At 31.4% G+C, this 14,692-nt stretch overlaps 2 protein-coding genes and 1 long non-coding RNA gene across 9 annotated transcripts; 2 read left to right on the forward strand and 1 right to left on the reverse strand.

Annotated features, from left to right (window-relative positions):
* Nucleotides 1-2,193: 2,193 nt before the first annotated feature.
* LOC136998755 (prenylated Rab acceptor protein 1) lies at nt 2,194-4,504 on the forward strand. Its single transcript, XM_067351892.1, has 5 exons — nt 2,194-2,432; nt 2,548-2,843; nt 3,172-3,405; nt 3,552-3,751; nt 3,837-4,504. The coding sequence occupies exons 2-5, from the start codon at nt 2,776-2,778 to the stop codon at nt 3,941-3,943; spliced, it is 609 nt and encodes a 202-aa protein (XP_067207993.1). The 5' UTR covers nt 2,194-2,432; nt 2,548-2,775; the 3' UTR covers nt 3,944-4,504.
* A 240-nt stretch (nt 4,505-4,744) lies between these two features.
* subdued (anoctamin 1) lies at nt 4,745-11,810 on the forward strand. Of its 7 annotated transcripts, none has more exons than XM_067351887.1 (11): nt 4,745-5,264; nt 5,614-5,948; nt 6,211-6,336; nt 6,407-6,886; nt 7,502-7,895; nt 8,036-8,268; nt 8,387-8,584; nt 8,883-9,318; nt 9,463-9,668; nt 9,878-10,095; nt 10,334-10,477. In XM_067351887.1, exons 2-11 carry the CDS (start codon nt 5,634-5,636, stop codon nt 10,341-10,343), a joined length of 2,616 nt encoding a protein of 871 aa, XP_067207988.1. In that variant the 5' UTR covers nt 4,745-5,264; nt 5,614-5,633; the 3' UTR covers nt 10,344-10,477. The 7 variants fall into 7 exon arrangements, with proteins under 7 accessions (XP_067207988.1, XP_012221256.1, XP_012221257.1 ...); XM_012365833.2 differs by having other exon boundaries at nt 4,753-5,264; nt 9,878-10,162; nt 10,334-11,810; XM_012365834.2 differs by having other exon boundaries at nt 4,753-4,984; nt 9,878-10,162; nt 10,334-11,810.
* Nucleotides 11,811-13,519: 1,709 nt separating this feature from the next.
* LOC136998758 (uncharacterized) lies at nt 13,520-14,625 on the reverse strand. The gene is made up of 2 exons (XR_010889294.1): nt 14,032-14,625; nt 13,520-13,641 (listed from the first exon to the last, which is right to left on the reverse strand). It is a non-coding gene; the product is annotated as an uncharacterized lncRNA (long non-coding RNA).
* Between the last annotated feature and the right edge of the window lie 67 nt (nt 14,626-14,692).

Here is a 14,692-nt window from a genome sequence, read left to right on the forward strand (position 1 = left end):
ACGCACGGTTTTCCAAAGATTCTGACGAGTCTGACAACGACAAAGAGACATCACCGTTTTTCCTTTTGACTATTGTTTTAACACCAGGATCAATTAATTTCAGATATGCGCGAATGAAACTATACTTCGAACAGTTATTCATTTGTTTCTCGAATATGCGACGACAACCGAAATGGCGTTCAAAGTCTCGTTTCAATTTTTTAAATTCGAATTACGAATTTTAAATCATTTATAAAAACGTAAAACCTTGGTAAATATTGATATGCGTAATTTTAACACGCAATATTGTCTAGAAAATGTATAAAAAATAGAAAAAGAGAGGAAGAGACACATAGAATATTTTATGAACAAAATCTCAGATCCATTGAGATATGAATTATTATCGAAATATAAATTTCTCGACTACTGCAAAATTTCTTATTAATTTGTCGCTGATAATGCAAATTGGACAGCAGTCTAAAACAAATAATATCTTTAAATTCATTGAATACGATTTATTCACAGCGCAATAGAGAAACGAGCGGAATAGCGTTTGTTGGTCGAATTAATCCTCGACTGCTGATATGCTGTGCAAGATTTCAGCAGCTGTTTAATACGGCCGGACATCTGCCGTCGACTGTGTATTTCATCTCTACGCTCATTTCTAAGCAAACGAAAACCTGGAACTGTGGAATGTACAAATTTGACAGTTGAAAGATAATGAAATCGGTTATATTCAGGTAAAGAAACAGTGAATCATGCTGTGTTGCTGAGAAATTCCTGATTTCCCTTTCGTTGATAAATATTTTTACGAAGAAAGATGTAAGGAGACGCGGAAGAATTTTCATTGAACAGCTGCAACCTGTAATGGGCTAGCTCACGAAAACTCGAGGTCACAGGCAGGCAGGGCCACATTTATACTTTTGGAGGCCCACGGCGCAACATCATTATGAGGCCTCAAAAGAACAAGTCTATTTTAGTTAATCAAATTCATATGCATTTTTTTTAAGCTTTTATTCAAAATAAAAGTCGACATACATTACATGATGCAAACAGGCGAAATGTAATAAACGATTACCGCTTACAAATTTTTCAGCGGCCTCTAATTTTATTTTTTATATTATGAAATTAATATTTAAAAGTAAGTATTTTATTTTGCTATTATAACTGGGATGTTTTTAATTTTGCCATTTGAGAAGTAATATTTTAAAATGAGGCCCCAGCTTGCGCCTAATGCGCCTTATGGTGAATGCAGCCGTGCAGGTAGGGATGACACAGCTTGCGGAAGCACCCTGCGCAGCTATTGTTCCTTTGTCGATTTGTCTTCATCTAGCAGGAATGAAAATGCAATATAAGATGTAAACTATCATTTGCTTTGTCTTTTATTTTTAAGCAATGCACGATTGTTTAAAAATAAAACACACACGCGCATGCACACATAAATTGCGAGTTATTAGCGCTTTCTCTTTAAAGTTTCAAGTGAAATTTATTTAAAGCGCGTGAGCATCAGGTATCCGAATAAAGTCTACCAGGTCAATAGTGTTCTTTGTATATATATGTCATGCATATTTAAAGACTGGTTTGACTAGTTGTTTTTCTCAGCGTGAACTCTTTGAATACAAAATGTATCTTTAAAGCACAAAATTCCAACTTTAAATTGATTATGTGTGTGTGTGCCATTGTATTAAATGTATCGAAATGCAAATTGTACTATCGTCGAGTACGCAAAGTCAACAGGTTGCACAGAAACAAATTTTTATACACCTGCGTACAGTCTGATAATTAAAAATATAAATTCTTCGAAAAGGTGGGCGAAGTTCGGCTTAAATTGATGCAAACGATTGGAAACGACGTCGAGTATAAAGTGTAGTGAACTGAATGCACGGAGGACATTTGAAACGCGATCGAAATGACGCTGCTAGCTGGTTTACGTTCGCAAATTGTCAAAATGCGAAATAATGCGTGGCGAATCTGCTGGAGGCATCATCGCTCTACTGGGAGTGCATTGTCGTGTTGCGATCGTCACAAGACCAAACACAGCGTCTTGGGATGCACAATTTGAGGGACCGAAGGACGGGTATAACAGTCGATTAGAAGAGCGATACGGCCCTTTTATAAACTCCCCTTCGTACAAACCACCTGCTATGTACGCTGATCTCGTGCTCTTTGAATTACAGGAGACCGTCACTTTCAATGCCTTCGCGATGTATCAGCGCACGAGAGCGCGTCTTCACGAGTGTGAATCAGTTGGAAATACATTGAAAATAATGAGCGACAAGTTGCAGTGGATGTATCGATATTCTGGATAATTCGTCGTGTGATCAAACTTTGATCGCCAATGGAATATCGCCAAGTATGATCCGCGGTGGTGATTTCAAGAACGATTGAAAGACACGTGCACGGATGATTCGGATGGACATTTGCAGATAATAGATTCGAAAGAAGCCTGTCTGGTGAGTATTAAAAGCTCCAACGAAGCTTGCTGAAATAATTATTCTTTTGTACACGCGGATATCTCGTTATCTTGATTAGATGGAAAATATTTCTATCCATTGTATGTTATTAAAGGACACCCTATATAACGCTATTTATTCCGCAAGTACGTTCATTCTATTGCACTATTGTACATACGGTTTGTAGAGAGGAGGTGAAAAGATATAAGGTGTAGAAAGTGCAAATAACAGATTCAGAATGAGGAAATAAGAAAGTAGATTGTCTTAAAAATAGCAAGAGGTGTCACGTCAAATTTTGGACGAAGAAAGTTTTTAAGTGAATAATAAGCATTAAAAAAAAACCATGACAGACGTGGAGATTCCGATGGGGGATATGCAGATCCCGTCAGAAAAGCAGAAAGCCACGAATGGGTAACGTTTGAACACTCACTTTCTTAAGATTTGATTAAGGTTCAACTAACCTATAAGCAAACAACACAATATTGACATAACGTTTTTTAATACAGAAAATCATTATTGTTTAATTATTTATTTCTTGTGAATCTTAATTCTAACGTGATTAACTTGCAATATACTACAAGTATTTACTATATTTTACAAAAGAAATTTTAGTATTGAGTAAGTTGCTAAAAGCATAGGGAAAGTTGAATGCAGTATTTCTTGTTTAATCTACATATTATGTTTACATGCCACATTCTTTCGTTTTATTTTACTTTATTTTATTTGTATTAATTTGCAGATTTGAATTTCTTCAGCTTCCTCAGCTACCGCTTGGACAAATAGGCTATCCTCAAGCTCAACACTGGATTGAACACAGAAAAGCCAATGTTCGACCATGGTCGCTATTTCTTAACACAAGCAACATTAGACCACCGCCTAATATAACAAGATTGAGTAAACGAGTTGTGAAGAATATTGAATATTTCCAGAGCAATTATCTATTTGTATTTATCGGATTAGTAATATATTGTTTGTAAGACATTTTTTAATCACATCTTACTAATCTTGTTTTCTTTTAATATGAAATGCGTAAGCATAAAAATAATTAACTTATAGATTCTAATATTAATTAATTTTAATATTAATGTAATGTATATGATAAAATGTATCATTTTTCAGGATTACCTCACCTCTGTTATTGTTGACGGTTATTGCTTCTCTTGGAATATGTTATAAACTCTCTCAGCGACATTCTAAGCAAGAATTAATGGTATTAAGTCATAAACTGACCTTAGCGCAAGTATATTCCTTAGTTGGAATTTGTTCATTGCCCATATTTTATCTGGTTGGTGCACATGCAGCTGTATTTTGGGTACTTGGTATGTAAAAAAAAAATACATTCTTAAAACATATTTCTGAACACAATATAGAAAACAGCACACAACCATGTTACTTTTTTTTCAGGAGTCTCTTGGTTTTTAATAACTCTTCATGCTGCCTTTTATAATATCGATGCAATACTGTGTCCAGGAGAGGCAGAACTCAATGCATTAGTTATGCAAGAAGTATGATTACAAAAAAATTGATTTTCCATTAAAAAAAGAAAGTAATCTTTAAATCTTCTCAAATATTCATAATTTAAATAATTGGCTTTATTTAATTTATACATATTTTGGTAGTAAAGCTCACTTTCATATACGAAAATTAAATATATATATTACATATAGTATATATAATACTGTATGTACTGTATATATGTATTACTATCTTACAATATTTTATAATAATCTAAAAAATATGTTACCTAAAAAATAATATATATATATATATTAATTGAAATAATATCTATTTCTATAAATCATATTGTTAAATAAAAATAATTATTTTATTATATACATTGCAATTGTAATCGTATATATAGAATAATTAGTATACTTTGTAAATAAGACATGTATCTCATGGTTGCACAAAATTGAATTTATATCTTCCCTTCAACAAAATAATGTATTTTATTGAACTAAGTAACAAAAAATATTTTATGATTTACGCTAGTATTAACTGAAAAGTAATGCAATAAAAGTGGAATACTGTATATACATTTTAAATAAATTTCTAATTTATCAGTGAAAAAATTAGTCACGAACACACATATTTCCTCTTATGATAACGCGTGCTATCAGCGGAAATTCATTTCCGACATTACATATTTTTGTATTGTGCAGAATGTATGCATATTCATAATCAATTAATTAAGAAAGATATATATTAATTTTTTATGTAATAAATTTTTCGAATTTTCAGAAATTTTGATGAGTACCGAATGCACTGCTTCTAGTGAGCTCATATATCATCATGTGTTCCTGTTAATTATTTAAAATTCCGGCTAAAACGGAGCGTAAGAAAGGAGATAGAAAAAGTATGTCTGCTCTTTTCTAGTGTTCGAAATTAGCCTTGCGCATGGTGCGGTGGTATTCTTTCTCTTATACTGCTTGCTACTTGCGTCTTAAATCTGGCGACACTGACTGAGCAGCAGCGAGGACCAGTCACATCAAATCACATGTGACGTACGAATATTGTTCCGTCACGTTCCGCATCATCTGGAATATGACATGGTACGTGAATGTCGATCAAAGTGCGAGTCAGATAGCAAAGGTGCTAATCACAAAATCCGCCTTGCGTGTTTTCTTATAATTATGGCGCAATCATATTTTTTATAACTCGACTGCAGCTTTTGAACGATATTCGTCATTTCTCATTCCTTTTGGTAAATGAATTTGGGAACAATATCAGGTAAAAATACGCATTTTGCGATAAAATAATTGATAATCAAAGCAAAAGCACAGTTTTGAAAATTGGCTACTCAGCAGACTTGTGCGGTCGCATTTTACCGAGGCGAGTATAATCTTGCAAGCATGTCGCGTTTTGGTTAGTTTTCGACCAGTAGGAGGAAAAGCATGTTCTGTAAATTATTTTTAATCGATCAAGTCATTTCTACATTATCTCGGATCTATATATATTTGAGAAAAATGGAAATCATGTGTCCACAGACTTATAAAAATATGAGAAGCTTGCTGGTCGTGAATTCTTTTATGATTTATTTGAATCATGGTTATGTGTCATTAGCTTCATTATATAAAGAAAAAAAGCAACGGAGAACATTAGCTATTCTTTTCAGTAATGCATTTGAATTTTATTGATTTTTGGCTTTGCATGATGTATATGTTTGCTTTAAAAAACATAGGATTTGAAATTACTTGAGAAATGGAAGAGGATGACGAAAAGGTTTCTCTTACATGCATGCAACGACGAAAAAGTATTCCTGGAACAAATTTATATCATTCGGTGCAAAACAGTATAAATCAAGACTCAGAACAGACGTTATATCACAGTGTCCGAAACACCTTGTATGAAGACGCTATAAGTATGAGCAGTATGTGCAGTGCAGTCTCTATGGATAATTTTCAACCAACGTACACGGATAACTCGTCCACTTTAAATAATGATACAAACGAAACAATTGTAGATACTAATTGTAGTTACACAGGCACAAGGAACAGCGTACAAAACTCAAGATTGGTAAAAATCAATTTCTTTGCATTCTAAAATCTAAATTTAAGATGCCAACTGCTGTATCTCTCTCTCACAATTGATCATTACATGACATATAATTGCAGCATCACAAATTTTTGATTGCTGAACAATATCTGACTTGAATTTAATATTAATGAATTGCTAATTAATTTAATATTGATAACTTGATAAATAGATGCTTTCCAAATTATGTTAAGTTGATTGCTGGTCTTTCTAGAGGATACTAATGTATCATTTTCTATTTCAGCTTTCTCACTCCGGTACAAAGTACAGTTTATATTTTTGTGACGAAATTCGCACAGTTGATTTTATACTTGTGTGGGATGAATACAATGGAGAAGCACAAACTAATCGCAGTGTTGAACGTAGAAGGGTAAATTGAAATTATTATCTAAATGGCATACATATCAGTAATAATATCAATAAAACATGCAACACTTCAGATATTTGAGAAAACTTTGGAAAATCAAGGACTGGAATTGGAGTACGAACAAGCGGAACCAAGCGGCTTACATTTTATAAAAATTCACGCGCCCAAGGAAGTTTTGCGACGATACGCCGAAATATTGAAGCTCAGACTGCCAATGAAAGAACTGCCCGGTTGTCAAATGCCTGAGACAAGTGGCAATGTTATTATAAAAGAAGTCAATACGTTTGTTCGACGAATTATGAGCAAATATTACGTTGACACGACAATCTTTCCAACGATGAAGCTCAACTTCACAGCGGTGTATAGTAGAGACAAAGAGTACTTATTCGACTTGGATTCACCCAATTTTTTCACATCGGCAACACGCTCGCGTGTTGTGCAGTTTATATTAGACAGAACTAGATTCACGGAAGCCAAGGAAGATGATTTTGCATTCGGTGTCGAAAGATTAATATCCGAACGCGCATATGTCGCAGCATACCCGCTTCATGATGTAAGTTATATTTTTATTTTAATAAAAGTTTCTCTTAATCAAAGTAATTGTGATATTCATGTAAATAATATAACATTTTAATCAATAGCATGTCATTAATATAGCATTTTTCAATAATAAAATTAACAACTTTATTATAAAATTGTTAAAAATAATTATCTACTTAATAGGTATAATAGAATCATTGAAACGACTAACTGTTACTGAAAAATAGTGCATTGTCATGTTTGTATGGTGTACTATACGCTTACTCTGATTGATCATAATTGATATATTGATGCATGAATGCATACTGTGTTTAGGTATGACAATATAAAATCGTATTGCTGCACCCATGAAGGATATTATATTGAAAATAATATCAATTTCGATTTTAAATCTCGACATTGTTAGCAAAAAAGACTCGAAGACTTTCAAGATTTCAACAAATTTTGTCAAGATTTTTACAACAATTAAATATTTTTTAATAACTATTAAAGTAATCAATCATCACACAATAAACATTTAATCATTCTTATTTGTAAATTTTAAACATTTTAAAAGTTATTTTAAGTCATGAAGCACATAAGATGATTCACTTGGTATATTTAAATATGCTATTTATGTTTTGTATAGGGAAACCTACATACTGCAGGCTCAATGCGATATCTTTTATACACTGAGTGGGCCAGTTTGAGGAAATGCCTTCATTATCAGCCGTTGGATTATATTAAAGAGTATTTTGGAGTGAAGATCGGACTTTATTTTGCCTGGCTGGGATTCTACACTCATATGCTGATCCCAGCCAGTATCGTCGGTCTTCTATGTTTCATATATAGTTGCGCTACTTTGTATTACAATGATCTAAGTGAAGATATTTGTAATGGCAACAATACTATCAAAATGTGTCCGTTATGTGATCATTTTTGTGGATATTGGAATCTCAATGAGACATGTTTACACTCAAGAATTACATATTTGTTTGACAATTCCTCAACGGTGGCATTCTCTGTATTTATGTCATTATGGGGTATGCAAAATGATTGATAGTAGCTTGTTAATAATTTATTTTATATTTGTAATTGCATATAAAAAGTATTTAAAAAATTATGACGAAATGCTTGTGTGACATTTATAATCTTATGTGATATATTATCATTATTTTTACAGCTACATTGTTCCTTGAATTATGGAAGAAATATTCAGCCGAGATAACTCACAGGTGGGATTTGACTGGTTTAGATGCTCAAGAAGAATATCCTAGGCCACAGTACTTAGCAAGGCTTGCACATATTAAAAAGAAGTCTGTTAATATCATTACAAACACGGAAGAGCCAAAAGTACCATACTGGAAGATGAAATTGCCTGCCACGATTTTCAGCTTCTCAGTTGTTTTGCTTCTGGTATGTCAAGTTATTCTATTAATATTATCATACTAATAATCATTAAGACTTATTCTTAAAAATATAAAAAAAAACTTTATACTTTATTAATGTTATTTTATATGCTATAATTTTACAGATAACTGTAGCCATGGCTGCTGTACTCGGAGTGGTTCTGTACAGAATGTCTGTGCTAACTGTATTAAGTTTTTATGGGCATCCAATGGTAAACAGCTATGCTATATTATTCACTACTGCAACTGCAGCGAGCATTAATCTCTGTTGTATCGTTTTGTTCAATTGGCTCTATGTTTGGCTGGCGGAATATTTGACAGAGGTAATTTCACATATAAGAAAAATTTGTACATTTAAGAAACAATACTGAGAAATATATTCTGTAACGATTATTTATTAATTTGCATATTGCATTAAAATATTTTATAATTTTGATTAAATATACATATTTTAAGTCATATTGATCAATAACTGTCAAAAGATAATAATTATCGTTTAATCGAAGTTTTATGAAATAATAGAAAAAGAATAAATGATTTAAATAAATTTGGGGAGGGGAAAGGATTTGAAGATATTCCGTTTGCTATTTAATTAATAAAACTGGATGTTACTGTTTCCAGATTGAACTACTTCGCACTCAAACTGAGTTTGACGACAGCTTAACTCTAAAAATTTACCTATTGGAATTTGTAAATTACTACGCTTCCATATTTTACATAGCATTTTTCAAGGGAAAATTTATTGGCTATCCAGGAAATTATAATCGGTTCTTCAACTTTCGGCAAGAGGAATGTGGACCAGGTGGTTGCCTTTTGGAACTATGTATTCAGCTCAGCATTATCATGATTGGCAAGCAAGCCATGAATACTATTTTGGAAATGCTCTTTCCATTGTTTTACAAATGGATGAACACTTTGAAAGTTCACGTGGGCGCAAAAAAGTTACAACAAGATGATAATAACAGATATTCATCTAGAAAATATTTACAATGGGTTAGAGATTACAAATTAGTTCAGTGGGGACCTAGAAGTCTTTTTCCCGAATACTTAGAAATGGGTAAGATTGCAAAAAGTAATATATTACATTTTATATTAATATATAATAACAGCCAAACACAAAACAACATATAATATTGTACAAGCATATAATAAAATTTGGCTAAACATTTTGTTTTAAAAATTATAATTTATTTTTCTGTAGTGCTGCAATACGGATTTGTCACGATCTTTGTGGCTGCTTTCCCACTGGCGCCATTCTTTGCATTACTGAATAACATTTTCGAGATGAGATTGGATGCAAAGAAGTTGGTGACTATGTACAGGCGACCAGTTGGACAGCGGGTCAGAAACATAGGCATATGGTACCGCATACTCGATTCCATTTCTAAATTATCCGTTATTACCAATGTAAGTTTAACATTTATAACTATCGATAAAAACTATCGATAAAAGAATTCATAAAAAACGTAGAGTTAACTGGCTATAAATTTATTAAAGCGTTTATAATTAAAAGAAGACATCACTTGTAAAAATTTTAGATAAATAATTCTATTATAAAAAAAATTATATATAATTATGTTAATTTTATTAAGGATATTTTTGATTTTGTTTTTCAGGCATTCATCATAGCTTTTACTTCGAACTTTATACCGAAACTAGTTTATCGCATAACAATTTCTGATAATCACTCGCTTGAAGGTTTTTTGGACCATTCTCTATCAAAATTCAATACTAGTGATCTGACAAATGGTCCTCAGCCAGTAATAAATCAGTCAATCTCGGTCGAGATTTGTCGTTATCCGGATTACAGAGAACCACCCGAATCGCCTTACAAGTATGATTACACCATCATGTTCTGGCATGTACTAGCAGCTAGATTAGCTTTTATCGTCGTATTCGAGGTACGTTTTTTTTTGCTTCCATTTAAATGTTTATATTAATCTACATTTTACATGGATTTTAATTCACATCTCTAATTTTAATTCACATCTTTAATTTATTTTTACTGACGTTAAGTTATATACAATACTCATAATAATTATAAAAAATAAATTTATTTGCATATTTTACAGAATTTTGTGACACTTGTAATGATCCTCGTACGATGGTGCATTCCTGACATGAGTCCTAAACTACGCGACAGGATACGTCGCGAAGCATACATCACTAATGAAATTATTATACATCAAGAAGCACTGCGAGCGGCTTGCGAAAGATCTGAGACTAATGGTGGTGTCGAATCGCAAATTGCGCAAACATACGTAGTCGCCAACGAAAGTGCGGATAGATGGAACAGAGTAATGAGAAATTCTCTCTCGACTTCTGATTTTGATTTGGAGGTCCATGGAAGTCCTCTGTCGCCCGTTAATACAGCTCCGCGTATTAGCCCTGCTGCGTTATAATAAATACTAAAAAAATTCGTCAAATTGGCGTGATTCGCGAGTAGCATAGTTTTTTTGAACATTATTAGGTTGGTGCATAAGGTTTATCGTTTTTGTCAAATGCTGAGAATTAAAAACAAATTATGTATTGCTCAATTTTTATAATTAATTTTTATTAATTAAAATAGTCACTATTAATTTTAATATTCTTTCTACCTCGATAGAAGAAGTAAGATTTTTGTTATTTATTAAAAAAGTATATTAAAAAAAGGAAGTAGTGGAAATACGACAATCTGCTTGCACCAATTTAATAACAATGTGATTTTTCGCTAGTCGGAATATAAATTCGCTTGAGATCTGACGAAAAAAGATATTTTTGAAAGAATATATATTGAATGGAGAGATAAAGCTGAAAGTAATCTAATTACCTCTATTCGTCTAACATGTAGATGCCATATAAAATGTTATACGCTATATTTTTATGGTGGATGAGAATCTCTATAAATTTTATAAACTACGTTAGAAAATTGCAAATTGAATAGAGATGTTAGAGAATTAATTATGTGTTGCAATTATCAGAATTGATTTTTCTAAAGATTATTGTAATATGATAGATCTGTTATTGTTAAATTTACATTGACTTTTTAATATTAGTTATTTTACTGTTATTAGCAACATTTCTGAATTATACAATTTTGCCAAGTCTGTTATTTCTATAATATTGCGTAAAATTTAAAATAATGCGATGTACAAGGAAAATTTGAAAGAATGTCTTTCCTATTTCATGATTTATCATCAATGGCAATAAAATCGATAATATCGTTCAGCTATCAACTGGATGTAGCTAATGCTACACATACAGCGCTATCACAACTGACACAAATGCCATATTCGCCACTATTAGGTATTACAAGTGCTCATAAAGATGTTAGAACATAAACAAATGTTTTATTTTTGTAGTTGATAGTCTATTGGTTCAAAATTATTTTCAATAACCATTTGAGATAAATCATGAGACAGATGTTAGGAGATATGCAATGGAAATTTAGCGACTGCATTATGCGGAAAGTTATATACGTAAGTAAGTATACGTTAACGTGATTATATGTTTATGAATAATACGTGTCCGTATATATATGATCATGTTAATACAAGCTTTTCTCACAGATTATGTTATATATAAATTACACGAGATATTCCTGACACAACTTTAGACTTGCTTATGTAATTATATTAATAATTCTCTGACATTTTGCAAGTTTCATTAGATTCTCTTCGGGACATCTCATATGAAACGAATAACTTGTTCCTTTTTCTGACGTTTTATTGTTATACAATAATATACAATCTAAATTTATATATTCTACTTGTGTTTAAATATTTTAAATAAAAGAAGAAAGATTAATATATGAACATTATTAAACTACATATGCACCTAACGTGTAACTTGCAAGAAACTTTCTCTGGTAATATGAGTGCTTGACAAGCAAATACAATCGCGCTATTTCTCTTTTTTTTTTGCATTATTTGTGTTTTTTATACATTACAAAGTAGAGAACTACATATTTCATTAAAATAAAATATGTTTTATTATACATATAATAAAACACATTTTATTAACATATTTTATTTTTATTATTAAAATAAAATATGTTAATAAAATATAAAATAATTATTATATTTTATTTTAAGAATTAAAATAAAATATTGTTAATAAAAAATATAAAATAATTATTATAATATTTTATTTTTTATAATAATTATTTTATTACAAAGTAATAAAATATGTTAATAAAACATTTTATTAACATATTTTATTACTTTGTAATGTATAAAAAACGTATTTCAAAAACATATAAGAATAAGCTACCATTAAAATTAGTAATGAAATATGTTATCATACAATTATAAGTCATCCGGAAGAATTGCAATCGATTATTTCAAGAAAAAGCACGCAAAAACTGTGGCAAAATTACAGAAATTTGCGAAATTTTCAAGTACAATGCTATACCAACTGGGAATAATGTCACAGCGCTGCTTCATGACTTGGACTTCATAATTTCGACTGACGTATTAATATTTACATTCAAATGGAAAACCATACGTATTTCTTCGTCCTCTTGTACCGTATTCAGTTGACTGCGTCCTGCAAGGAGAAACGGACACAATGTCAGAAATTAGTGTAACAAAAGAAAACGTGTGGCAGTATTACGAAAAAGTGTCGGATTACCAAGCAAAATGCAGATTTTGCAGGAATGAATATACTTACATCTATATAAATTTCCGTAAACATATAGGAAAGCATCCTCGTATAATAGAATACGAGGAATATAAAGGACGACAAGAATGGCCATGGATATGTTTCAAGTACAACGATACTTCCACCTCACAATGTCTTTTCTGTTGTGAGAATATCCGATCTGATTTTCAATTTTTAGCTAATCATTTAAAACAGAAGCATTTTAACGAAGTGGAAAGTTACGTACTTTACGATTGGACATGGAAATATTTTGCGAAAGTTAATGATTTCAAAATTGAATGTACCGTGTGTTTTTACGATGAATCTATTTTTTTGTCAGGCAGTATAAAAAAACATATAGTATGTAAACATTTGGAAGAATTAAAAAATGCACAAGAAACACGCAACATAGCTCTTTCGTTAGAAACCGTTCGAGATTTAAAAATTATGGAAATTAAAGAAAACACGTGGGAATATTATACCAAAGTGACGTATTTTCATGTAAAATGCAAATTCCAAAATTGCACCTATCAAATTCATAATTATAGTTTACGACTTTATGCGCATGTAAAACAAGAACATGAAGTAATCTGTAAATGGGAAGAGGATCACATAAATGAAAAATGGCCATGGACGTATTTTAGGTATTCGTACGAATATATTTTCGATCAAAGCATACTATTCTCAGAATGTTTCTTCTGTGGTGAATTCTTTCCGGCCGATAAAATTTCTACAACGACACATCTCTCAGACAAGCATTCTGCGACAGAAATACACAATTTTACAGATAATTGGATAAAAAAATATGTTATACAAAGTACTGACACTAAAAAGTTCAAGTGTACTATTTGTTGCAAAAACTTAACCATTGATATTAGTGAAATGTGTTATCATACAATTATAAGTCATCCGGAAGAATTGCAATCGATTATTTCAAGAAAAAGCACGCAAAAGCTGTGGCAAAATTACAGAAATTTGCGAAATTTTCAAGTACAATGCCAACATTGCGATTTTCAATATTGTTATATCAATACAACAAACTTTATTGAACACGTAAAAAAAGAGCATATTGATGAATATAATTACGAACAAACAAACGGGAAAAATTGGCCGTTCAAGTTTTTCAACTATATTAACTCAACTACCGTACAATGTCGCCTTTGTATTCTTCTTCATTCTCTTGATAAAGATAAGTTGATAGATCACTTGTATCTGCATTTTCCTGAGCTACTGGATCACTTTATCGACTACGGCTGGATATGGAAATACTGTACAAAAGTTGGTGATTTTGAAGTGGAATGTTTTTGTAAGCGCAGAATATCTCTTGACGTTTCATTATGGTATTTTGATCACCATATTGCAGCTACACATCCGAACAGGCTGCCAAGTACACAGAGAACGCATGACATAGCAGAATCATCAGGAAGCCAACCAAACTGAAGAAAACAGGTGACAATATGTTTCCTTGATATTATTGTTAACATTTTTATGTATAATTAATTATTTACTTTTTTTGAATTGCATTTTATTTAATAAATATGTAATGAGAAGAGCAATAACCATAAAATTTGTTTTTAATAAATATTAAAATATTTGCATAGATTTATCCAGAGTTTGACAATGGAATAATTATAACGACGTTCAAGTAGCATCACAATCAACGATAACGGCAATTTTAATTTTGACGATTCAAATAATTTGAAGTACACGAGAGAAGTGGCATGCATTTTTACGTATAATTATTCCTGACGTATAATTCGTTTTACGTTTATAAGTTATAAATATGTTTATAAATTTATGTGTCACATAAA

This window comes from Linepithema humile, chromosome 3 (assembly GCF_040581485.1).
Source record: "Linepithema humile isolate Giens D197 chromosome 3, Lhum_UNIL_v1.0, whole genome shotgun sequence".
NCBI lineage: Eukaryota > Metazoa > Arthropoda > Insecta > Hymenoptera > Formicidae > Linepithema > Linepithema humile.